We start from the raw sequence: 26,250 nt of genomic DNA, 5'->3' as shown, positions 1-26,250 counted from the left end.
TTTACTGATTGTGGGGGTATTTTTGCTGATCTAGCAATAGATGTGGTCTGTTGATAAAAGAGAACGGTGGTATTGCTTTTTACTAGCAGTCATAATGGGACCGTAGTCAGATGCATCATTGTTATCCTCATCACTTTCTCCTGGGGGTTCAAAAGGCTATGGTTATTAACTAATAAAATGTGGCAGGGCTGTAATCTCAGACCACATTTAAAGAACAGTAGCCTGGTGGGGCACCGGGGTGGCTCAGTTAAGCATCTGCCTTTAGCTCAGGTCATGATCCAAGGGTCCTGGGATTGAGCCCTGCATTGGGCTCCCTGCTCAGAGGGGAGTCTACTTCTCCCTCTCCCTCTGACCATCCCCCCCCCCCCCCCCCGCTCATTCTCTCTCTCAAATAAATAAATAAAACCTTTAAAGAACAGTAGCCTGGGCAGAAAATGCTGTAAAGATTTCTATTCTTGAACTTAGGAATTCTGAATGTTGTTGACTTATTTGCCCTCCTTGAGAAGTCAGCACGCCGGGGGTACTGACAGAATTGGTTGATCCTCTTGCAACTAACTGTCTAGACTGCATCCTCCATCGTCCTTGTTGTACTTCTCCACTTGATGGTTCCCAGGCATGTCAGCTGTCTTTCACCAGGGCATTCATGTAGAACTTGGTAATAAGCTTGGCCAATGAGGTCTACCAGCCCACTGGCAAGATTTGGCCAAGCAACTGGATATATTGTTTAAAATTGTTTAATTCTTATTTTAAATTTTCTTCCATAAGTAATAAGAGCCTACCTATAAATAGATTATTCTCATCAAGTTACAGACTAAGCAAAAATAGTAATAGTTTTTCTGTTCATCCAAATGTTAGGTTTAGCCACCTTCCTCTTGAATTTCAAAATAGTTATTCTTATGATAAATCCATATTTTCCCATAAACGAGAGAAATGTCCACTCTTTGTTCCACTGAGAATGGCTAGCATTCTCTACTAAGAGGTAGGAAAGGGCAACAGAAAGAGAATACCTACCCTTAAGATTGTGTCCTTCACTGCTTATTGAGTTTGAATGAGTGGGTAGTTTGTAGAGGAGTAGGTTACTCATTCATCTAGCTCAATGAAGGGTGCCTTCTTAATATGGCTTTTCTGCCGAAGAAACAGAGCATTTCACTTGGGGTCAGGGACTGTCATTCACCAGTATGTGAACTTGGGCAAGTCTCTAGCTTCTCTTTGGTTCCTTTATATATAAAATCGGTATGGCACTGTATTTTTGTGAGAATTAAATGAGCTTTTGAGATCATCTCTTAGATGATATAAAGGCAAGAGAAGCAAACATTTACAGTCTACTTTTTCTAAAAATAAAGTTTTGGAAGAAATAATCACTAAAGTTTCTTTATCTAATAAGTGACAGAACTGAAATAAAATTAATGCCCAAACCCCATATTGTGCTACATACCTATTAAGGAGAATGTTTGCTTCCTCCCCCTCTTTCTGTTTCCTAAAGTGAGAAAGAAAGGCAGGGCATGAGAGTGGGTAGCAAGTGCTAACTTTTCTGTTACATGTAAGCTTTTCTTTTTTGACAAACTAATTTCAATATTATGTAATTAAAATCTTCTTAAACTATTTCTTTTGAAATTCTGGAACACTGATGTAGGGTTCCAAAAACATGTTTTGAAGTTTGAATGAAATACACAAGAGTAATATAGACCTACCCATTTTGTGAACTATCAGAAAAGATTAAATGTACTGGCATGACTCATGACCATATGCTATGTATCTTTCTGAAAGATATAAATCAGCTACACTTCAAGAATGGATCAAACTTTGTAATACATAATTATTTTTTATTTGGTCCTTTTTATTTTGGTCCTTTATAATCTCTTTCTCAAATCTTTTTAAATGAAGAGCTTATTAATGTAATATGTCCATGACAGCCTTCTTAAATGACCTTATCATAAAAAATATTGGATTACTAAAGTGAAAAACCTAAAGGCATAAAAACAGTTCCCAGTAGAGTGATTATAAAAGCTTACATGTTCCAAGTTGGAAAAAAAAAATCATCCTTGTAACATAATGAACATATTTTACAAGATTGGCTTCAATTTGAACTAGACTAGAGCGTTAAATTTTAACCCTAAGTCATAGCTCTTTGTCATAAGGTCAGTACTATTTGAATAAATGTTTATCTCTTGAGTAAGAAACAGATGCTCTTGGGTTTGTGTCATTGTGCAAACTGATCAATTCATTAATGAGGTTATAGAAAGAGCATATTTTGAGGCTGATGAAGTCATGTGTTTTGATTTCATGACATTGACTCTTCAGTTTAACTAATGGCAGCTTAAATGTTTCAACATTTAAACAATTTTTGTTTCTCCTTTTGCAGTGGCTCCACCCACACGGTTAAGATATACTGTATTATCTCATGACAGTATACAGATTTCATGGAAGGCTCCAAGGGGGAAATTTGGTGGATACAAACTTCTTGTGACTCCAGCTTCAGGTAAAAACAGTTGATTGTGTTTTCTAGAGTATTAGCAACTTTTTACACATAGATAACTAAAAATGTGAAGTATTGAGTGTTGCTTTAAAATCATTTGAAAGTTTTGTTTTTAATTTAATATTTGAACTTGAAATCTTACCCTCTAATCAAGGAAATAATGTTCCTAAAGTCTAAAGAGTCACTATTGGGCTCACCATAATTCTCAGGAGAAATTTCCAGACTATTAAAATCTTCACTACCTCTGTTTCAACAGAGTATGAATACTTTTGGTCTGTTGACACTTAAAAGAAAAAATGCAATACATCTGGAAAGCCAACAGTTGTGACCAGCTGAGTAAATTACGATTAATTAACTTGATAGTATATTATTCAGCAATTATACATTAAAATGATAAAAGCTAAGCAGACACTGTGAAAATAAGTGATAAATTAAAGCAGGAAAAGTAAAAGTTAGATTTATTGATCATGAAGATAAAGTAGTTATGCAAAATTTTTTAAATTAAATTTTTGGTTTAATTTTTTTCTTCTATTTTATGTTTTTATTACACAAATATGATCAATAAAACAATACAGAGTATGTAGAGGAATTGCCATTGTTACATAGGGTCATGGAGACAAAGACGGGGTTTATAGCATGAACTGCTTGAGCTCCACACCTGGTTCTGTGGTGTATAAGAAATGTCATTTGGGGGGGCGCCTGGGTGGCTCATTCGGTTAAGCGGCTGCCTTTGGCTCAGGTCATGGGATTGAGCCCTGCGTTGGGCTCCCACCTGGTTCTCCCTCTCCCTCTGCCTGTTGCTCTGCCTACTTGTGCTCTCTCTCTCTCTCTGTCAAATAAATAAATAATCTTAAAAAAAAAAAAAGAAATGTCATTTGGGCAAGTTATATAACCTCTCCGTTCTCTGGTTTCTTCCTGTGTAAAATGCACAAACAGCACTAGTCCCCACCTCATGGAGTTGTAAGGCTTGGAACTCAAAATGTGATCTGAGATCCAGCACAGGCATCAGCTGAGAGCAAATGCAGAATATTGGTCCCCATCTCCCACCTGCTGAATCAGCATCTGATCTTTACAAAGATCCCCAGATGACTCCTATGCATGTTAAATTTGGGAAGCACTTGTTGTGAGGACTAAATGAATTTATAAAGGTAAAGCACTTAGAACAGTGACGGTTAGATAGTCAGAGCTCAATCATATTGCCCGTGATGATATAAAGATGATTTGAGTATGTCTCTCGGATCTCATTTCCTTTCCTAGGATCCCGTTTCACATAGTCTGTAAGAAATATTTAATAATAGAATATTTGTATAACACACATATATATATATATTTATATACTTATAATAATTTTTCCTCTTTATTGGTGATAAAGATGGTTATATGGACCTGGGCTCCTTGCTGTTAGAGTCCTTTTCCCAACTCATTTAATGAGGCTGACAGATGCTCTGTTGTTTATAATTGTGGACATCTTACCCAGTGGTGGATTTAAAATCTCAAACAAAACAAACACCTGAAACACCTGGCTTCTTGCTTGGCCATGAAAAACGAACCTTCTAGAAGGCTATTAGTAAATATTACCCACAGACTCCTTAGACTGATTTATGGTTCAGTGATACTGATGCCAACTTTACCCATGTTGGCTCACAGAAGTGACACACTTGCAGAAAGCAATATTTCATTCTCAAGCCTAGTTCAGAATTTTCATTTTGAAGTATAGCCCAATTTTGAAACAACTTTGACTTCTGAAAATGCAGTTTGTGTTCTGAAATAAGCCATCATGGGAAATTCAAGTTTAAGAGGTTCTTGGGGCGAGTTAAGATGGCGGAGTAGTAGGGGGACCCTGAATTTACCTCACCCCTTAAACACAGCTAGATCAAAAAGCAAATCATTTTGAACAACTAGGAAATCGATCTGAGGATTAAGAAAACAATCTGCACAATTAGAGGGAGAGAACATGGCAGATGTGAGGTTTAGAGATGTGAATTGGGGGAGAGAAAAGCTGCGGTGCCACAGAGGGAAGGAAGCCCTTTTTGCAGAGGGAAGACAGAGAAAGAGGGGGAGAGGAAGAGAGAGAGTGGAGGCTGGAGCTGCTTACACCAAACTCAAAAGGTCAACACCAAGAAATATCATAGTGAAACTTGCAAAATACAAAGATAAAGAGAGAATTATGAAAACAGTGAGGGACAAAAGGTCCTTAACCTACAAGGGTAGACATAAGGTTAGCAGCAGACCTGTCCACAGAAACTTGGCAGACAGAAGAGAGTGACATGATATATTCAGAGTGACATGATATATTCAATGTGCTGAATGGGAAAAAATGCAGTCAAGAATAGTATATCCAGCAAGGCTGTCATTCAGAATAGAAAGAGAAATAAAGAGTTTCCAAGACAAGCAAAAACTAAAGGAGTTCATGAACACCAAACCAGCTCTGCAAGAAATATTAAAGGGGACGCTTTGAGCAGGAAAGAGAAACCAAAAGCAACAAAGACTAGAAAGGAACAGAGACAGTCTACAGGAATGGCAACTTCACAGGTAGTACAATAGCACTAAATTCATATCTATCAATAATTACTCTGAATGTAAATGGACTAACTGTCCCAATCAAAAGACATAGGGTATGAGAATGGATAAAAAAACCAAACCCATTGATATGCTGCTTATAAGAGACTCATAGACCCAAAGACACCTCCAGATTGAAAGTGAAGGGGTGGAGAACCATTTATCATGCTAATGGACATCAAAAGAAAGCTGAGTAGCCATCCTTATATCAGGCAAACTAGATTTTAAACCAAAGACTGTAATAAGAGATGAAGAATGGCACTGTATCATAATAAAGGGTCTATCCAACAACAAGATCTAACAATTGCAAATATTTATACTCCCAACTTGGGAGCAGCCAAATATATAAATCAATAATAACAAACTTAAAGAAACTCATTGATAATAATGCAATAATAGTAGGGGACTTTAATACCCCACTCACAGCAATGGACAGATCACCTAAGCAGAAGATCAACAAGGAAACAATGGCTTTGAATGACAGACTGGAGCAGATAGACTTAACAGATATATTCAGAGCATTTCATCTTAAAGCAGCAGAATACACATTCTTTTCAAGTGCACATGGAACATTCTCCAAAATAGATCACATACTGGGTCACAAATTGGGCCTCAACCAGTACAAAAAGATGGAGATCATACCGTGCATATTTTCAGGCCACAATGCTATTAAACTTGAAGTCAACCATAAGAAAAAATTTGAAAAGATCACAAATGGAGGTTAAAGAACATCCTACTACAGAATGAGTGGGTTAACCAGGAAATTAAAGAAGAAATAAAAAAAATACATGGTAGCAAATGAAAATGAAAACATGATAGTCCAAAACCGTTGGGATGCAGCAAAGGCAGTCATTTAAGGGGGCAGTATATAGCCATTCAGGCCTTCCTCAAGAAGCAAGGAAAGTCTCAAATACACAACCTAACCTTATACCTAAAGGAGCTGGAAAAAGAACACCAAATAAAGCCTAAAACCAGCAGCAGAAGAGAAATAATAAAGATTAGAGCAGAAATAAATGATACAGAAATTTTAAAAACCCAGTAGAACAGATCAACACAATGAGGAGCTGGATCTTTGAAAGAATTAACAATACTGATAAACTCCTAGCCAGACTTATCAAAAAGAAAAGAGAAAGGTCCCAAATAAATAAAATCATGAATGAAAGAGGAGAGATCATAATCAATATCACAGAAATACAAACAATTATAAGAGAATATTATGAGCAATTATATGCCAACAAATTGGGCAATCTGGAAGAAATAGATACATTCCTAGAAACATATAAATGACCAAAACTGAAAGGAAGAAATAGAAAATTTCAACAGACCCATAACCAGCAAAGAAATTGAAACAGTAATCAAAAATCTCCCAACAGGGACGCCTGGTTGGCTCAGTCGGTTAAGCTACTGTCTTCAGCTCGGGTCATGATCTCAGGGTCCTGGGATTGAGCCCCATATCAGGCTCCCTGCTCAGTGGGGATCCTGCTTCTCCATCTCCCACTCCCCCTGCTTGTGTTCCCTCTCTTGCTGTCTCTCTCTCTGTCAAAAAAATAAATAAAATAAAAACCTTAAAAAAAAAAAAAATCTCCCAACAAATGAGTCCAGGGCCAGATGGATTTCCAGGGGAATTCTACCATTTTAAAAAAGAAGTAATACCTATTCGTCTGAAACTGTTCCAAAAAATAGAAATGGAAGGAAAATTTCCAGAATCATTCTATGAAGCCAGCATTACTTCGATTCCAAAACCAGGCGAAGGCCCCACTAAAAAAGAGAATTACAGAACAATATCCCTGATGAACATGTATGCAAAAGTTCTCAACAAGATATTAGCTAATCAAACCCAACAGTACATTAAAAGGATTATTCACCACGATCAAGTGGGATTTATTCCTGGACTGCAAGAGTGGTTCAATATCTGCAAATCAATCAATGTGATACACCACATTAATAAAAGGACAAGAATCATATGATCCTCTCAATAGATGCAGAGAAAGCATTTGATAAAATACAGCATCCTTTCTTGATAAAAACCCTCAAGAAAGTAGGGATAGAGGGAACATATCTCAATATCATAAAGGCCATATATGAAAGACTCACAGCGGATATCATCCTCAAGGGAGAAAAACTGAGAGCTTTTCCCGAAAAGTCAGGAACACGGCAGGGATGTCCATTCTCATCACTGTTGTTCAGCATAGTACTGGAAGTCCTGGCCTCAGCAATCAGACAACCAAAAGAAATAACAGGCATCCAAATTGGCAAAGAAGTCAAACTTTCACTCTTCACAGACAACATGATACTCTGTGTAGAAAACCCGTAAGTCTCCACCAAAAAATTCCTAGAACTGATACATGAATTCAGCAAAGTCACAGGATATAAAATCAATGTACAGAAATCTGTTGCATTTCTATACACCAATAATGAGGCAGTAGAAAGAGAAATCAAGGAATTGATCCCATTTACAACTGCATCAAAAAGCATAAGATACCTAAGAATAAACTTAACCAAAGAGGTAAAAGATCTGTACTGAAAACTATAGAACACTTATGAAAGAAATTGAAGAAGAAGACACAAAGAAATGGAAAATCATCCCTTGCTTATGGATTGGAAGAACAAATATTATTAAAATTTCTATACTACCCAAAGCAATCTATGCATTCAGGGCAATCCCTATCAAAATACCACCATCATTTTTCACAGAGCTAGAACAAACAGTTCTAAAATTTGTGTGGAACCAGAAAAGACCCCGAATAGCCAGAGGAATGTTGAAAAAGAAAACCAAAGCTGGGAGCATCACAATTCCAGACTTGAAGCTGTATTACAAAGATGTAATCATCAAGACACTATGGTACTGGCACAAAAACAGACACATAGATCAATGGAACAGAATAGAGAACACAGAAATGGACCCATGACTCTATGGTCAACTAATATTCGACAAAGCAGGAAAGAACATCCAATGGTAAAAAGACAGTCTCTTCAACAAATGGTGTTGGGAAAACTGGACAGCGACATGCAGAAGAATGAAACTAGACCACTTTCTTACGCCATACAGAAAAATAAATTCAAAATGGATGAAAGACCTAAATGTGAAACAGGAAACAATCAAAATCCTAGAGGAGAACACAGGCAGCAACCTCTTTGACCTCAGCCGCAGCAACTTCTTGCTAGACACGACTGCAGAGGCAAGGGAAACAAAAGCAAAAATGAACTCTTGGGACTTCATCAAGATAAAAAGCTTCTGCACAGTGAAGGAAACAGTCAACAAAACCAAAAGACAACTGACAGAATGGGAGAAGATATTTGCAAATGACATATCAGATAAAGGGCTAGTATCCAAAATCTATAAAGAACATATCAAACTCAACAGGCAAAAAATAATCCAGTTAAGAAATGGGCAGAAGACGTGAACAGACATCTCTCCAAAGAAGACATACAAATGGCCAAGAGATACATGAAAAAATGCTCAGCATTACTCTGCATCAGGGAAATACAAATCAAAACCACAATGAGATATCACCTCATACCTGTCAGAATGGCTAACATTAAGAACTCAGGAAATAACATATGTTGGCGAAGATGCAGAGAAAGGGGAACCCTCTTACACTCTTGGTGGGAACGCAAACTGGTACAGCCACTGTGGAACATAGTATGGAGCTTTCTCAAAAAGTTAAAAATAGAAATACCCTATGACCCATCAATTGCACTATGACGTGTTTATTCAAAGGATAAAAAAATACTGATTCGAAAGGGCACATGCGCCCCATTGTTTTATAGCAGCATTATCAACAATAGCGAAATTATTAAAAGAGAGCTCAAATGTCCATCAACTGATGAATGGAAAAAGAAGATGTGGTATTTATACAAATATATATATATATATATATATGCACACACACGTATATACATATATGTACATATATACATATACATATATAATATGGACTATTAGTCAGCCATCAAAAGGAATGAAATCTTGGCATTTGCAGCAACGTGGATGGAACTAGAGTGTATTATGCTAAGCAAAATAAGTCAGTCAGAGATAGATAAATACCATATGATTTTACTCATATATGGAATTTAAAAAACAAAACAGATGAACATAGGGGAAGGGAAGAAAAAATGAGATAAAAACAGAGAGGGAAGCAACCCATAAGAGACCCTTAACTGTAGAGAACAAACTAAGGGTTGCTGGAGGGGAGGTGGGTGGGGGGACGGGCTAAATGGGTGATGGACATTAAGCAGGGCACTTGTGATGAACACTGGGTGTTATATGTAAGCGATGAATCACTAAATTCTACTCCTATAATCAATACTACACTGTATGTTGACTAACTTGAATTTAAATAAAATCTTGGAAGAAAAAAAAAGAGATTCTTGAACATCATTATGAATTTAAAGGTCAAAATATGAGTTTCCAATTTGTGGTACCTCTGAGAATTCCCCATATCTGATCTTGAAAGTTTATTCTTTTTCCTCCGGGTAATTGGTATTTTAACTTTCCCTGATTAATTAACTGATAATACTAAACTATTCAGTATACCCTGTAGGTGGCATTAAAGAATCAGGGAGTCTCAGAAGTGACTTGTGTAGCCTCTGACCCAAATCTCAGCCAGATCCTTCAATCCCCTCTGCCGCAGCACACCCACAAAGCAAACCTCCAGCTCTTACTTAAACACCTCCAGAGACAAAATAAAAATTGAGGGTGAAAGCAAATTATTTCTTCATGAATACTGGTTATATTTTTTCCAGTGACTCAGTGTCCTTACTACAGTGACCCAAGCCAATAAGACAGTGTTGACACTCTGTTATCTACTTGATCAAACATAAAATAGAGTGAATAAAAAAGAGTAATAAATGCATCCAGACACAAAATGTAGACATTTTAGCACTGCAAGACATGTTCCAAATACAGTTTATACCAGTCTTTCCCAAAGCGTGTTCCATGGTAATCTGCAAGATGCTCATAACTATTATACAACCATTTAAATGGTTTAATGGTCAAAGAAATTTAAAAAGTCCTATTTTAAAGAGTTTAAAGCCTTTTTATTGCAGAATTCTCAAAGCCTTTAGTAAAATAATACACCTGTGCCTCTCAGGGATTCTAATACAGAGTATTCTAAGAAACCTTTTTTTTTCTTAGTGAAACACACATCAAGAAAGATTTATTTGGTGCACTTTGTAGTAGATGAGCTTTAAATAATAGACGTTTGTGAAACCGGGTTTAATATCTTGGACATAAATGCATTTGGCAAGAAAAAGGCTCAGTTCTGCCTTCTAATAGCAGGCAGCCTGGATGATAGAAGCATCAAATTTCAGACATAACATCATTAATTTTATGAGAATATGATTACAATATATTATAATCTGTGTTATGTTTAATTCATTCAGCAAATTTCAGATCCTTTTTGCCTTCAGGGCTAGCAGGGCGGAAGCTTTAAATTTCTCCTTTCTCAGACTTAGTACCTACTGCCAGAAATTAGAAAGGAAAGGCATATTTGGAATTTTGCCTAAAAGTTGAGTATTTAACCAACAGTATTTCCACGAAAGTCTTAGATGTCAGTCTAATTTGATGGAGAGATAATGGAAGTTTGAAATCTTTTCACGACGCAAGCTAACGTTTAAGTAGCCGGGCAGTGATTGGTTCCGTCAACATCCTGAGCCAGTTACACTCAGACTTAATATAATCATTGCTAATGCTTTAGGGATGCTTTGACTCAGTTTAGAGAGACCATAGCAAAAATTCCAGCGTAGATAATGGCACTCAGTCTGCCTCTATCTTTCCCTTCACTTTTAAGTGGAATTCTTTCCTTGAAGACTGTATCTGATGTTAAGGGCTTACTGTCTTCTAATCCTGTACTATGGCTCTCCCTAATGTATAAAAGCAATAATGCATTATGATGAAAGATTTTTGTAAATGTGTTCTGTCTAAATTAGACAAGTTATCTAATGCAAAGAGTACAACCAAGAATGATAAAGAACAGTGTTAAATTTAAGTGCTACGTGCCTATGCACCATTAGATATATATTTAAGTGTTTTCACCTTTTAAAATCTTGATTGGTGATTAATAAATTTTCTTAATGTATCCAGTTAACCTGTTTCTTAGTACTGACTTATCTTTTTGTTTTATTATAGGTGGCAAAACCAATCAGTTGAATCTCCAGAACACTGCAACTAAAGCAATTATTCAAGGTCTTATGCCGGACCAGAACTACACGGTTCAAATTATTGCATACAATAAAGACAAAGAAAGCAAGCCAGCCCAAGGCCAATTCAGAAGTACGTATTTACAGTTCTTAAAGTGCTACCATGGGACTCTGTTCCAGCTCTGAGTTTGAATCTGTGGTAAATATTGTAACAGGTTAAAATTGGATTGTTTAGATGAAGACATCTTGAAAGATATTTAGTGAAATCATCCATGAGTTCCTTCTATCACTAATACACTTCTGCCCCTCCCTTAACCTGTTGCACTGCATGCCTACTTAAATCCTCTAAGTTTTACATCTCAAATGCTCTCCCTCACACTGTCCTCGGAATCTTACCCAGACGTCTCGTCTACCCGGTACCTGATAGGTGCTCAGTGAATACTTACGAGTGATTCAGTGGCTGATGCCTACGCCTGCTTTATAGATCCCTAGCAAATGCCAGTCTAGCCTCTACGTAAACAATCTATACAAGGAATTTAACTCTTTTTAATAATGAATCAGTTGACTTTTATCATTGGCCTATTATGTACCAGGTCCCATGACAAAGAGCTCTGTGAACGTGGTAAGTGTTAGGGAGAGAGATATGTTCCGGGCTCTATGCAGGGAGATGCTCTCTCTGTCCCAATAATGGGCTGGGATAAGAATGGATGGGGGATGGCTTCATATTTGAGCCAGTTCTCAAATAGCAAGTTGGGCAGACAGGGAAAGGCAGGGCATGCCGAGATATTCTAAGCAATGGAGAAAGCTTTGAGGCAGCCCAATCTATGTCATTAGAAAGTCTTTCCTATATTAAATTTAAAAGTTGTTCTTACAGGCTGTGATTCTTCTGTCTTTCAGGAGATAGATATTCATTCATTTATTCTTTTTTTCCATTTAACAAATATATATTGCATGGCTACTAAGTGTCAGGCCTTATTTTAGGCACTGGGAACATAACAAGCCACTGCCCCCATGGACCTTATATTCTCATGAGCAGAGACCCCAGCAACTACCTCTTCCTGGGAGTGGCCATTCATATATGGACGGCAAAGTTGTTTTTTTTTTTTTTTTTATGTATTGTGAATGCAAACAGAAGAGGCCTGTCCTGGTTAACTTTCTGTTTATTTCATTGTTAATATAGACTCTTTAAAAATTCCAATTTTTAAAGGATAATTTTAAACATATTTTAAAAAATCAGCAGGATAGTATAATAAACCCCTAAGTATCCATCAGTCACCTCAACAATGAGCTATTCATGGCCAGTCTTGTTTCATATACTATCCTCCCCCCACCACTCTGCCCTAATTTTGAGGCAAATTCTGGACATTGTTTCAAATAACAGTAGCTTTTCATATCCTGCCATTAGATTAATCACAAATCTGGGAGGCTGTGGGATTTACCCATGAATCTAGAACTGTGTGTGTAGCAGTGTTCTAGCTGGATTTTCTGCCCCTCTCTCCTTTTTTTTCTCTTCTTCCTCTTCTAAGTAATGTTTTATGACATATATTTTGTGATTTTTTTAAATTAAAAAGCCCCCAACTTGGTTAACCTGCTACCTCTTAAAACTGCTGAATGAAGACATTTGGTAAATCCACCTGTTAGTAGGACATGCAGATGTTTTAAACATGACATTCTTTTGAGATTCACATTATCTGGAAGCTCTGGAAAGGGTTTTTTATGTTACTTCCAATATAAATCAGCCTCTGTCTGCCTTTATTGGCACTATACTTGCGTTTTTGGCCTCTGACATTTCAACATGAGTAAGCGAAATAACTCTTCTTAAAGTTTATGAGAAGCCGTGAAAGGACATGGAGACATTTTACTTTAGACTGAAGGCATTGCAATTGATTATTCCAGATAGTCCATTGACTGAGCATCCTAACAAACAATCCTAACCTGAAAAATCTTTGCCAAGAGCTAGTTACTCAAAACACTTCAAAGGAAATGCAGTTGTTTTCAGCTTGCTTAGCTCTGCTGAAATAATCTTATTGAGGCAGTCTAACTGGTATGTTGCATAACTTATATGTAAGCAGATATATTTTTTAGCTACATCATTATTATTGTCACGGATTAGTTCTTTCCAAATACAAGTTTGCACCAGTGATATTAAAAGAACTTTGGATGGTTTTCTTTTTCATTTTGCTCCTTGTGAGATGGAGCTAAAGTCTGGTTTCCCCTCCCTGGAAAACTTCCACAGTTGGGTCCAGGAAAATGATGATCCAGACAAATGCTGTGCATCTAAGTTTGCAGTTAGTGTAGAGATTTGAAGTCCTTATAAGTCCATCTTCTGATACACAGGGAAGCATGAGAAACAATGCTTTTGGATTTTGAAGATAGAAAGGCATGTCTGATCTGGTGTGTGTATTTGGCCAAGCAAATCAAGCATGGCCTCAAGTTTTCTCATCTGCAAGTGGGGGTAATGATATATGGCTATTACTGTGGGTTAATGCACTTCAGCACATAGTAGGACATGGTTGCTGTTGTCATGATTAATGCCACTTTGCTTATGACAGTTTGTTTTCCAGTTTAATTTGCCTCCTGGATGAGGAAGACAGCAGCTTGGTGTGACCTATGTGTTGCATCTTATATGTAACCTAGGGGCACAATTGAAAGTGACTGTTATATGTTATATATGTATATAATATCAGAATGGTTTATGGCCCTATTTTGGCAAATTTTCTTTTTGGCCCCCATTTTCCTCTCTGGAATGACATTTTGCTAATCTCTGCCTGCAAAATCTTGCTCATCTTTCAAGTCTGGCTCAAATATCACCTTCCCTGTGAAGTTTCCCTGAGTCTCCACCTCTGGAATTATTCTTTGCCAGATCTATTTCTGCTTCTATGAACACTCAGCACATTTGTTCTCGTATTAAAATTGCAGATTTCTTTTACAGGTTGTAAGCAACTTGAGGCCATGACCTATGGGTGGGTGGGGTTGAAGATATATATTTGGAAATTATTCACAGAAGGGTGAGCATTAAAATTGTGGGGCAATAAAATTATAGGCGGGGTGTGCAGAGATGCAGGGCAAATTTAGTATATGATCATGTTTCAGGAATGGAAGCAGAAAAAGGATCCAAAAAATGAGAATATAAAGGAGGGGTCAGAGGAATACAAGAAAATCCAGGATAATGCCTTTGTAAAACTGACAAAGAAAAGAATTTAAAGAAGGGGGTGTTCCAAAGTGGTTAAGGCTTGTAAAGAAGTCAGAGAGTGAGGTCTGAAAAAAATGGATTTAGAAAGTTAGAGGGTCAGTGGGAACAGCAGGATCAAGGCATCTTATTATTATTATTATTTTAATCTTGGAATTTAACCTCTAGGTACCAGAAAGCCAAGGATGGTTTCTAAGGAAACAAATAACAGAACTAGAGCAACATGACCTTGGCAACTGGCAAGTCTCAAACCCCTTCAGCAAAGGGATGGAAATCAGTAGAAAGAAGAGGAGGAGGAGGGGATGATAGAGACAGGGTTAATGGAATAACACCCTAGAGAAGGCAGGAAGGATGGTTCAGAGGAAATCATTCCTTCCCCTACATAGCCCACCCTGCAATAAATCTGCTGATTTCCATTAAGTGAATGCAACAATTAAATGAGATAGCTCACCAGAGGATCCCTTCTGCCTTTTCATGGGTGTTTTATTTGTGCAGAAACCATTGCCACTGGCGGTGGTCTGAGCTGACGCAGACAAGTTAAGGTGCCAAGCAATAGCAGGAAACTGCTATGGAGTTTAAGCAGTGGAAAGTGAAGGCATGAGGGAGTAGATTGGTATGGGTATATTAATTCTGGGCCCCTGAATAGTTCATACTGAAACTGACAAAGAAATACTACTACTTATTGGTAGGGAAGCTTTTTTTTTTTTTTAAGTTTGGAAGGAAATATTTTGGATTCTTCACCTTCTATTGCAGACAGACCAACTCCAAATGAAGATATTCATGGCCAAGATCTTTCTAGAACAGGGGCCAACTCATAGGCCTTGTTCAGAGACCAGAAGATATGGCTGAATCCTGGGCCAATACTTTCTGGTTTCATGAAATATGTTTTAATTACTTAGCCTCCTGGTCTTTCCTTCCCTCATGTAGGAAATGGGGATAATCATGCTGATTTTATAGCAGGTTGAATTTATTTGGTACATCTGCCCATAGTGAGTACTCGACCAAAGCAATTCCTTAAGTGGTTTCCACATCTTCCCATGAGGAGGTGAAATAAAATAGCATTTCCAATCTTTGGAAATGGAATTCTACCATGGAGCTAATTTCTACTTAATACTCTCGATACTTGCAAGGGTTTTAGTAGAAATCATTGAATATTTTCCTTTAGACTTTAACACGACATGTTGCTATGTTTCTCCTTTTCTTCCAGTTAAAGATTTGGAAAAAAGAAAGGAACCAAAACCCAGAGTCAAGGTTGTGGATAAAGGAAATGGGAACAAACCATCTCCAACTGAAGGTCAGTTTTTTTGTTTTTTTTTAAATTTACTCATTTGGGGGTTGAGTTGTTTTAATAACACAAGCAATACATACATACCTGGCCATTGGCCCGATCATGACACTCCTCCCCTCCTCATATCTGCTGCCAGTACTTTTCTCTCCCTTACTCTCCATCTTCAGTACCTCACCAAGTTCTCGTGGATTTATTTTCTGTTGAAATACTGGACAGAGTCTGTTCATTTCTTTCCATGTCTATTGCCAATACTCAGCAAAGCTGCCATTTCTTTTCTGGTATACAGGATTATTTAGCAAAATCTCAATTTGTTTTCTACTGAGAAGTTTGAAGAATCTTTTCAAAACAAATCTGACCTCACGCTCTCCCCACACACGCCTTAGAACCCATTCAATAGCTTCCCACTGCTCTTGGACCTCCAAGCCCTACCTACCCTTGGAATTTACCCGTCCCTCCCTCTCCTTCCTTATCAAACAGCTCACTGCTTTCTAGCCCCGCCGGCTCTTTCAGATCCTGGTTTCTCTCTGCTGCACTGTCTGCATGAGACACTCTCCCCCATCACCCACTCTGCATAAATACCTCCTCTTTTACCTGCAAGGCTCATTTCAATCATCACTTTCTTTGAAACACTTTCCTGACTACTCTCCTCCTTTACAGGCTCTCATATAACAACTGATTTTCCTTCACAGCATTTGCCATAGTTATAATTTCACATTTCCTGAATTGGATCCTTATCTCATTAATTTTCAATGATTCTCCTTTTTGTTATATCGGTTTTTAAGACTAAAATATCCAAGTACTGCTTTAGCTGTATCATGTAGATTTTGAGATTTATTATTAGTATTATGTAGCACATACTATTCTCTAATTTCCAGTAGGCTTTCTATTTTGATCCACAAGTTACTTAGAAATGTATTATTTAATTTCTTTTTTTTTAGATTTTATTTATTTATTTATTTATTTATTTATTTATTTATTTAGAGAGTGTATGAGCAAGGGGAGGGGTAGAGGGAGAGGGAGAGAGAATATCAAGCAGACTCTGCCCTGAGTGCGGAACCTGTCACGGGGCTCAAACCCACGACCCTGAGATCATGACCTGAGCCACAATCAAGAGTTGGACAGTCAAAGTGACTGAGCCACCCAGGTGCCCCAGGATTGTATTATTTAATTTCTAAATTTATGGAGAGTTTTAAAAAGATATTTATTTGTTTTTGGTGTTTAGCAAATTGCATTGTGGTTGGAATATTTTTTAAAAATTTGTGGAGACTTATTTTATTGTTTAAATGTGGGCAATGAGAAAAATTTTAATCTCTTTCTCTAATGTATGATTTGTCCATTTCTCTTTGTAACCCTGGTAATTTTCCTTTAAATAATGGGCTAGGTACATGTAAAATAAAAGTTGTATTTTCTCAGGGACTTTTTCTTTTGTAATGATTCTCTTTATTTTTAGTAATTGAATATTTGACTTGAAGACAGTTTTGTTTAATATTAATATAGCAGCACCGGCTTAATTTTCTTTAGTAGTCACATAATACATTGATTCTCTATCCTTTAACTTTCACCCTATTTGTGTCCTCAGGTTTAAGGTGAGTAATCTTGTGAAGAGCATTTAGTTAGATTTATAATATTATCTCTTACAATCTCTGTTTTTTGATTGGTGACTTTAGTCTACTTAGATTTGTTGAAGTTACTGAAAAGTTTGGATTTGCTCCTTGTTGTGTTCTTTCTACTACTGTACATTTTCCCCTATGTTTTCCCTCCTGTATGCCTGATTTATTTAGAATTGGTCAATTTTTTAAAAATGCATCCCCCCCCCCCACTGAACTAAAAGGTATTGGTAAAAAACAAAAACAAAAACAAAAAAAACCACAAAATTTTGTATACATTAACTTCAATTATCCATCTCCTGTATTTTACATAATTCATGGCAAATACATTAAGCTTAGTTTATTTTTTGCCTCATGAAGTTATTATATTTATAATAATTATTACTTTAACAGCCAGGGTTTGTCTAGATTTTCCCATAGGTATGAATTTATTTGCTCAGCATTCTATCTTGTATGTCAGACCTCTACATGTTCAATTTCCTTTTTTATTCATACCAAAAATATCTTCAACAACCCCCCTTGATGTTGAAAGATTAGCTGGGTGCCAGGTTGAGAGTTGTTGTCTCCAGCCATTTAGAAGATGTGTCACTATCTTCTGGCTCCCGTTTTTGACAAGCCTGTTGTCAGTCTAAATGTTGTTCATTTTCAGGTAATTTCTCTTGCACCACACCCACACCTCTATCTATTTGTCTATCATCTATCTATCATCTATCTTGTTGTATCTTATATCTACCTTAGACCCATATCACAGAATTCATTCTTACCCCTTTCTTTCCATATTTATAACCCTTTTGCAAGAGCATTGGGAAACATGGCTCCCAATATCTTAAATATATCTGCTTACATGCTCAATCATAAAAGTGTTTTAGAATTTCAAATCTATACACACAATAAAAAAATCTATTAATTAGACTTCAATACATGCCTTTAGTGTGGGTATATAATAAAACATCTGTGTTCAAAAGGATCTTGTGTTAGTTCTTTTCTTCCCCCTTCATTGTGGTTTTGTCATTCATTTTTAATACAGCTGGATTAATTTATGAATGCATAAACATTAATGTGGTTCCAAGAGCAAAAAAATTATACAAAGGTGTAATACTCAAGAGAAGTATCACTTTCCTTGTTTCATCTACCTAGTTTTACTCACCCCTTCTAAATAACCAAACTCGTTAGTTTCTGATTTATCTTTCTTATTTCTTTAAAAAAAATAGATTTGTAAATATTTTTCTGGAGGATTTTACATGTAAGTTCTCAGCTGAGTTTTGGCTTAGCATTCTTCACCATGTGGTGCTTTAAAAATGGCACTCAAGGTGAAATCTATCTTCTATCCATGGATTAGAGTTGGCCACAGAATTTAGCTCTAGCTTGATATTCCTAAATATTCTAAGTTCTTTATTTTTTCCCTGATTCACCTTTAAAATGAAAGATCAGGTGAAGCGAATGAAATACAGGAAAATGGACAATGGAAAAGTAGGAATCACTTGGACATATGCTTTGATAACTGTGATGAACACCCAGAGGATCATTCCTTCAGCAGTGCATTTGCTTTACTCACTAAACACGATTATAGGGGCACCTGGGTGTCTTAGTCGGTTAAACGTCTGCCTTCAGCTCCAGTCATGATCCCACGGCATTGGCTGTGGGGGAGAATTGTCTTAAAAAGTAAGTTGTCAACAGTGGCGACAATCCAGGCAAGAGTTAGGGCTCCCGGGAGATTGGGGAAGAATGTTCACAGGGCCTGAAGGCAATAAGAAGGCCTTCCCCACCCAGGTTGTGATGTACCACTTGCCACATCCCCTCTTCCAAATGTGTTAGTCCCGTGATTCTCAGTGAACTCCGCTGCTCCTTGTTTTGTTTACAGTCTACAGTTTTTGGTCCAAGAGTTGACATTTATAGTGGTTCAGATACAATCAGACATATTTCACACACATAGTTTAGAATTTTGGTTTAAATGTAAAGAGCTAAGATCCTTAACAGAAGTTGCTGTGCAGCTAAAGAGTTACTTGCTTTCAATCGACTGTACATGTTTCTTCAATAATCCGAAACAAACTCACAAACAAAAGTGGTATTTGCCTTTGAGCGTAATACTGGCATGTTTGCCTCAACGGCTATTTCTCCTTTGTTGTCCAAACAGCTTTCTTCAGTTATTTTTGGTGTTTTGCACAAGAATGCAGAACCCGATTGAAAAAGATTATGAAACAGATAGGAAAAGTTGCATAGAGTTTGTTTTTTTCCCTCTTTGTGGTTTTTCAATTAAGACCTCTGACCTGCTTTGCTTTTTTTTTAATGAAATAATTTTTTTTTTTTTTTTTAGTTTTCTACAATGAGAAGATAAGGGGAGGGTCTTTTTTTCCTAGGAAAAAAATGAAATGAGCACAAGTTATTCTTTTGAGGATTGGCAAACTATGGCTCACAGGCCACGTACAGTCTTGTTTTCTTATATAAAGTTTTATTGGAACATAGCTGTGCTCGGTCCTTTACATATTGTCTGTAGCTGCTTTCCCACAAAAACCGAGCTGAGCAGATGCAACAGGTATCCTATGACCTGCAAAGACTAAAACATTTCCTATCCTGCCCTTTTCAGAAAAAGATTGCTGTTCCTTATTTTTGAATGTGCTGGAACAGAATCATTTGATGAACCGAGTAATTTCTTTCTGTCCTGAGAACAGCTGCTCTGTGTTCATATTTCCAGTAAGGATTGCATAGATGTGCTCTCCCATGTAAACCTTCAGTGGACGCTGCTTCTCATACTAGCTATCCCATTTGACTTTTTTTAAAATCTGAAACATGGCAACTCCCAAAAGTTGGTTGTGAGATTGAATTAGTTAACATGTGTCAAGTGCCTAGAACATAGTAAGGGCTACATAAGTATTGGCTACTGATACTACAATGTATAGTTTGCATGAATCAATATAATCACAGGCCAAACTTTTATGTTATTGATTTAACAATAAATGCATAGAGGAAGTTTGGTGATTACCCCTTAGTGCTGAGCACTGTGATAGGCACTGGGAATTAACTGGTGGTCACAGTAGGCAGGATTCTACCCTCACTCAACTAATATAGTCTGGCAGGGACTCATCATTCTTAGAGAGGAGTCAGGTCTGCATTACGTGTCATCATTATGGTTGAAAACAGCCAGGACACATGATTATTCTGAAGGTGTATTTTTACTTACTAGGTTTGCTTATTTCCTGTTAATAGTTTTATGGTTTCTTGGCTTTGAGATAAATTTGAAATTTTACCACCTTTTCCACCAGTTATTCTGGGTCTTAGATCTACCAAGCTCAGGGCTAGTTGTTCAGTTCAACAAGAATGGGACTGTTGGGGATCTGAATTTGGGTAAGGCAGGAGTCAGAAGATCAGCGACAACAAAGGGGAATGGGTGGGGCTTGAAGGTTAATGCTGGCTAGATCTTGACTCTTAGAAGTGAGAGGGGAGGGATTGGGTTCATTCATAAACTGGACATTGGAATTAGGTTCTGGGCTGGAAATCACGCATTAAAGTATTTAGAAGGGTGCCTGGCTCCTAGACATGCTCGGTAGATGTTTCCTCCTCCTCCTTTTCCTTCTTCTTCTGCTTCACTATCCCCTTCCTCCTTTTCCTTTTTTTCTTTATTGTTATAATAACTATTATCTAGACAGCTGATATAGTGTACCAGCAACAGCACCAGGGTGGACTAAAATATCTCTGCTCATATGCACAGGGAGAATTTGAGGAAGTGTCTCTGTCTACCCTGTGCTCTGAATGGGAAAACATCTTGAGAATTCATAACCATGGGCCTATACTATGTTCAAATTAAGCATTCAAATTTACACTCTTCAAGTGCTCTGGGATTCTTCCATTCAAGAGATTACTATAAAAATTGCTCAGAGTTGGTAAAAGTAGGGTGCCTGACAGATACAAACACAAAATCACATTTGAAGCACAACAAATAACTCAAATTCTAAAGATGGCCACAGATAAAGCAATGTCAAGAAAGAGCCCATAATCCAAACTTGTGAAACACAGAAGTAAACCATGTGCCAAGAGTAAGAATCAGAAGACACAAAAAGGGTGGTCTCAGAATCCCATGGATTTCAATTATGGAATGATTACATAAAGACTATAAAATAAACAATATTATTAAAGTCATAGAAATATTCAGAACAAGAGAAGAGATTGGGAGACTATGAAAAAGAGAATATGTAGATTTGAGAAGGGATCAAATAGAACATAAAGAGTCCTGAGGAGCATAAATAGATAGCCACACCCTGAGTCCTTGTTGGGGAAAAGGTAGAATGTCAGATTCAAAGATAAGATTTCAAAAGACAAAATCAGAATGAGGAGGAATAGAAGGAGTGGTTGAAACCATTTCTAAATGACAGAGACCTAGCCATATGCTGTTGTATGTTCTTCAGTTTTTTTGGTGTATTAAATAAAACCCCTGTTTTGAGGGATGCCTGGGTGGCTCAGTTGGTGAAACCTCTGACTCTTGATTTCAGCTCAGGTCATGATCTCAGGGTTATCAGATCGAGCCCCGTGTTGGGCTCTGCACTGGGTGTGGATCCTGCTTGAGATTCTCTCTCTCCCTCTGCCCCTCCCCCATTAAAAAACCCCACTGTTTTTAAAAAGTGATGTTAAGTAATTTTATTTATTCATTTATTAAGAAAAAGGTTGAGAAGTTCAAGTTCAGCTTGCTCGATAAACTGGTGACTTGAGGAAGAAAAAATTAATTAACTAAAAAAAAAAGGTTGCGAAATCCTGATCTGTTACCGGTGTGTAACAGAAAAGCTGTGATGTAATTATGGTCCTGTTTCCCCTTACTTCTTCCCTCCAAGAATTCCATAACATTTCACAGAAGCACAGAGCAAGCAAAGAATAGTCTCTCAGGTAAAAGGCATTAGACACATCGTAGGTCCCTGAGTCTGGGTAAACATGCTCAAAGGAGACATCAGAAGATGATATGAATTGCTTTCCAGCTTGAGGTTTAAGAGAATAAATAAAAACATTTTCATCAGAATACTTTTTCCTTCCCATACAGAACTTTCTTTTTTCCCCCCTTGTTTTCCTTATTACTTTGGGAGATCACTGTGGCTTGGAATACAGCACACAGGTTTTGTGGTCAAACATCTCTCGCAGTGAAATCTTCCCTCGCTTGCTACCTAGTCATGCAAACTTAGGCATACAGCAGCCCCCCTTATCTGCTGGGGATGCATTCCAAGACCCCCAGTGGGTGCCTGAAATCAACGGATGGTACCGAACGCTCTATATATGATGTTTTTCCCTATATGTGCATACCTATGATAAAATTTAATTTGTAAATTAGGAACAGTGAGAGATTAACAACAAGAACTACTAATAAAATAGAACAATTATAACAATACACTGTCCTAAAACTTCCATCAATGTGGTCTCTCTTCCTCTCTCAAAATTACCTTAGAGTCCCGTACTCACCTTCTTCTCCTTGTGAAGATGTGAGATAATAAAATGCTGGCATGATGAGATGAAGTGAGGAGAATAACGTAGGCACTGTGACGAAGCATTAGGCCACTTTTGTCCTTCTGATGATACCTCAGGGGAGGATCACCTACTTCTAGACCGCGAGGACCACAGGATAAGGGAGGACCATGGGTAAGGGGGGACTACTGCATTAACCTCTCTAAGCCCTAGTTTCTTCATTGGCAAAAGCAGCATAATAGTCAAAATAAGCATGCAGGGATGTGAGGATGAATCGCTGGCCCATGGATGACAGGCCTGGGACATCTCAGGCACCTAAGGACTGTCAGTCTCCAACCCATTTTCCATTTCCTGTTTCCTTAATGTCTTCATTTCAAAGAGAAAATAACATACAGAATGCAACAGAGTGTCTTACATTATCAACAGCTATTTGTTGAATATTTGGATGTGGCTTGTTTTAGACTCAAGGAGAGAGGGTCACAATCCTGTGGAGAAGATTCAGAAAGACTGTGTTAACAGAAAGAAGTTTTTATCATAAAAAAGGCAGAAAGCTGATTTCTGGGTTTTTTTTCCTTGATGTGAAACATTACAGTTCATGTTTTCAGGAATTCAGAGAGACACAAAGCAGGATCAGTCATTCAGAAAATAATCATTGAACAACTGCAAAGTACGTTATACCTGTGTATATAAAATGACAGGATTTCCTGAGGGCAAGGGGATGAGATTCTCCTAGCAACAGACTTCCAGTTCTTTTAGTCCTCCTCTCCCCAACACTTGATAAGACATTGTAGAAGGATTTTGACACCTTGTCTGTGGACCTCCAACAAATTTTATCATTCTTAGCCTGTGATTTCTCTGGTAGTAAGAGATCATAGTTCTTCCTTAAATAAGGTTTTAAATGTCCTCATTTTTAAAACGATTTTATTTATTTATTTGATATAGAGAGCCATGAGCGAGAGTGAGAAAGAGCACGCACAAGCAGCAGGGGGTGGAGGGTGGGGGGGTGGAGGGAGAGGGAGGAGCAGACTCCCCTCTGAGCAGGGAGTCCAATGCGGGCTAGATCCCAGGACCCTGAGATCATGACCTGAGCCAAAGGCAGAGGCTTAACTGACTGAGCCCCCCAGGAGCCCCTCAAGTATCCTCATTTTTAAAAGAACTTGTAATGTATGGGGTTTTTTTTAATCAAATACCTTCAGCTGTGAGCCCCGCTATAGATTCTCCTGTAGGAATGCTTAGTCTTGTCTGATTGATACCTTCCTTCTTGTCTAAGAATTTTGTATTAAACATCTTATTTCTATACCTGCAGCCCTGACTGTTGGTGTCAGATTGAGTAGGTGTCTCAGCCTTAGAAATTGCAAAATGTCATAATCTGTTTGTTATGGATGAGTTGGAATTATAGAGATGATCGAGTGGTTGTGTTTTTCAGAAACTCACCTAGCAACCAAAGTGAACATATACCCAAATCACGTAGTACTATATACAGACATGAAAATAAATGTGAATGCAATACACTGGCTTCTGAAGTTGAGAAAGTTTTGTTTTTAAATAAAGATGTTCAAGTGAAATAGCCTCTCTTGAGTCTGTATTATCTTAGAAAAATCAGGAAATAACCAGATAATTATACAAATAAATTTTAGAGCAAACTCTGTACAAAAGTATTTTAAAAGGACCATATATTTTTCAAGGAAGTAAAATCTATTTTAGGTATTTTGCATAGAAGTAAGTAAGGTTTGGAGAGGATAGGTGGAAACAAATGGTGGGGGGCAGAATGGGGGATAAAAATTGAGTCAAAAGTCTTAGAGATGGGACCATTTTGGGGGGAGAAGAGAGCAATTTTATTAGGATGAAGGGTGAAATAAATAGGGACAGGTCAAGTGGACTTGAATTATGGAAAGCTTTGAAGAGTACCATGAATAGTTCAGGTTTAATTTGGTAGGTGGGGGAGGGAAGAAATAATCTTAGAATTTTGAATAGGAAGGTACTTAGAGAGCCATGTAGTTCCATCAGTTGAGAGGATGGTTGAGACCTCTCAGTCATGCCCTTGAGGGTTGACTTGCATCTGCTTTCATTGACAGAGATCTCACTGTTTCCCAAGGCAGAGATCTATGGAAATCTTGACTGTTACTTCTTCATTGAGTTGAGTTGAAATCTGTCTCCTTGTGGACATACAGAACCCTACTAATCTATCCTTTGTATGACAGTCCTTTAAATATCTGAAGACAGCTATAGTGTCTCCTCCTGGTCCCTTATAGCTGTTGAGCAGAGAAGAAATGTAACGAATGTGATATTTATGGGACTGTCAGTTACTGTTAAGATGCAGGGCTCTGAGTGACAGCTGAGATGTTCTTTTGGCTGTGGTTCGGGGATTGGGCTTCATATGCCTACAAGTTGTCATGGTATTATTCATCCCAGGTTGGATAGAGGGCAAGTGAGTATGACTTTGATTTCATGCTCTTTTTAATGGCTCCTTCCCTCCCTCTTTCTTTCTTCCTTCCCTCCCTCCCTCCCTTATTCCTCCCTTCCCTCTTCCCTTCCTTCCTTGCAAATACTCCTGTGAAGGGAGTTGCATAGGACAATAGCTAAGTGGTTCAGGCTTTGGCGTTAGTCCTGGATTTGAATTTCAGCTTTTCCACCTGCTCAGTGTGTGATGATGGGCAAGTTACTTAACCTTTCTAAGCTTCTAAACTTTCTTTTTCAGTGGAGTGAGAAAAACACCTACCTTGTAGGATTAATATCAGGCTTAAATGGAAAAGATACATGCAAAGCGTCTGGTGAAAGCAGTCACTAAATGGCAGGTCTTTTTATTATTGTAAAAAAAGGAAGCAAAGACAACTGTTTGCTGAAGTCAATAAATAAATAACTACATATATATATATATAAAACTATGTAACTATATAACTATATATCTATATCAATATCTATATATCTATCTCTATCTATCAATAGATAGATAGAGATAGATAAAATAGAGAGATAGATGATAGATAGATAGATAGATAGATAGATAGATAGATATAAAGAGATTTATTATAAGGAATTGGCTCACGTGATTATGGAGGCTAAGAAGTCCGCAGGTCTGCAGTCAGCAAGCTGGAGACACAGGAGAGCTGATGGTGTAAGTTTTAGTCTGCAGACTGGCAGGCTCGAGGTCCAAGCAGAGCCAATGTTTCAGATCGAGTCCGCTGTTCCAGCTCAAGGCAGTTAGGCAGGAGCAGTTCCCTTTTCCTCAGTCTTTTGTTCTGTTTAGGTCTTAAGTCAATTGGATGAGGAATGTGCTTTACTCCATCTATAGATTCAAATGCTAATGTCATCCTGAAACAACCCTCACAGACACCCCCAGAATGACATTCAACCAAATGTCTGGGCACTTTGTGGACCAGTCAAGTTGATACATAAAATTAACCATTCTACTATATATCCTATTTCTAGAAAGTAAGAAGTCCTGCAAAAAAATAAAAACAGAATAAAGGAAGAGAGTGACGGAGGAGTGCTATTTTAGGTAGGGCAGTCATCTGTCAGGGATGCTCTGAAAGGTAAGACTAGACTAAAT

General features: G+C 37.6%; 1 protein-coding gene and 1 long non-coding RNA gene across 5 annotated transcripts in view; one reads left to right on the top strand and one right to left on the bottom strand.

Annotated features, from left to right (window-relative positions):
• COL14A1 (collagen type XIV alpha 1 chain) overlaps positions 1-26,250 on the top strand; it is a 210,344-nt gene that overhangs the window by 21,582 nt on the left and 162,512 nt on the right. For all 4 annotated transcript variants that reach the window (XM_078072060.1, XM_078072058.1, XM_078072057.1 and 1 more), the window contains exons 3-5: positions 2,363-2,479; positions 11,166-11,309; positions 15,574-15,660. In XM_078072060.1, the coding sequence (XP_077928186.1) occupies positions 2,363-2,479; positions 11,166-11,309; positions 15,574-15,660 (348 nt within the window). The remainder of the gene's footprint in view (positions 1-2,362; positions 2,480-11,165; positions 11,310-15,573; positions 15,661-26,250) is intronic.
• Positions 1,012-23,188, bottom strand: LOC118520572 (uncharacterized). The gene is made up of 3 exons (XR_004909727.2): positions 23,116-23,188; positions 1,436-1,477; positions 1,012-1,125 (listed from the first exon to the last, which is right to left on the bottom strand). It is a non-coding gene; the product is annotated as an uncharacterized LOC118520572 (long non-coding RNA).

This window comes from Halichoerus grypus, chromosome 5 (genome assembly GCF_964656455.1).
Source record: "Halichoerus grypus chromosome 5, mHalGry1.hap1.1, whole genome shotgun sequence".
In the NCBI taxonomy this organism is placed as follows: domain Eukaryota; kingdom Metazoa; phylum Chordata; class Mammalia; order Carnivora; family Phocidae; genus Halichoerus; species Halichoerus grypus.
Note: the sequence above shows the minus strand (reverse complement) of the source record. Positions and strands in the feature narration are given on the sequence as shown.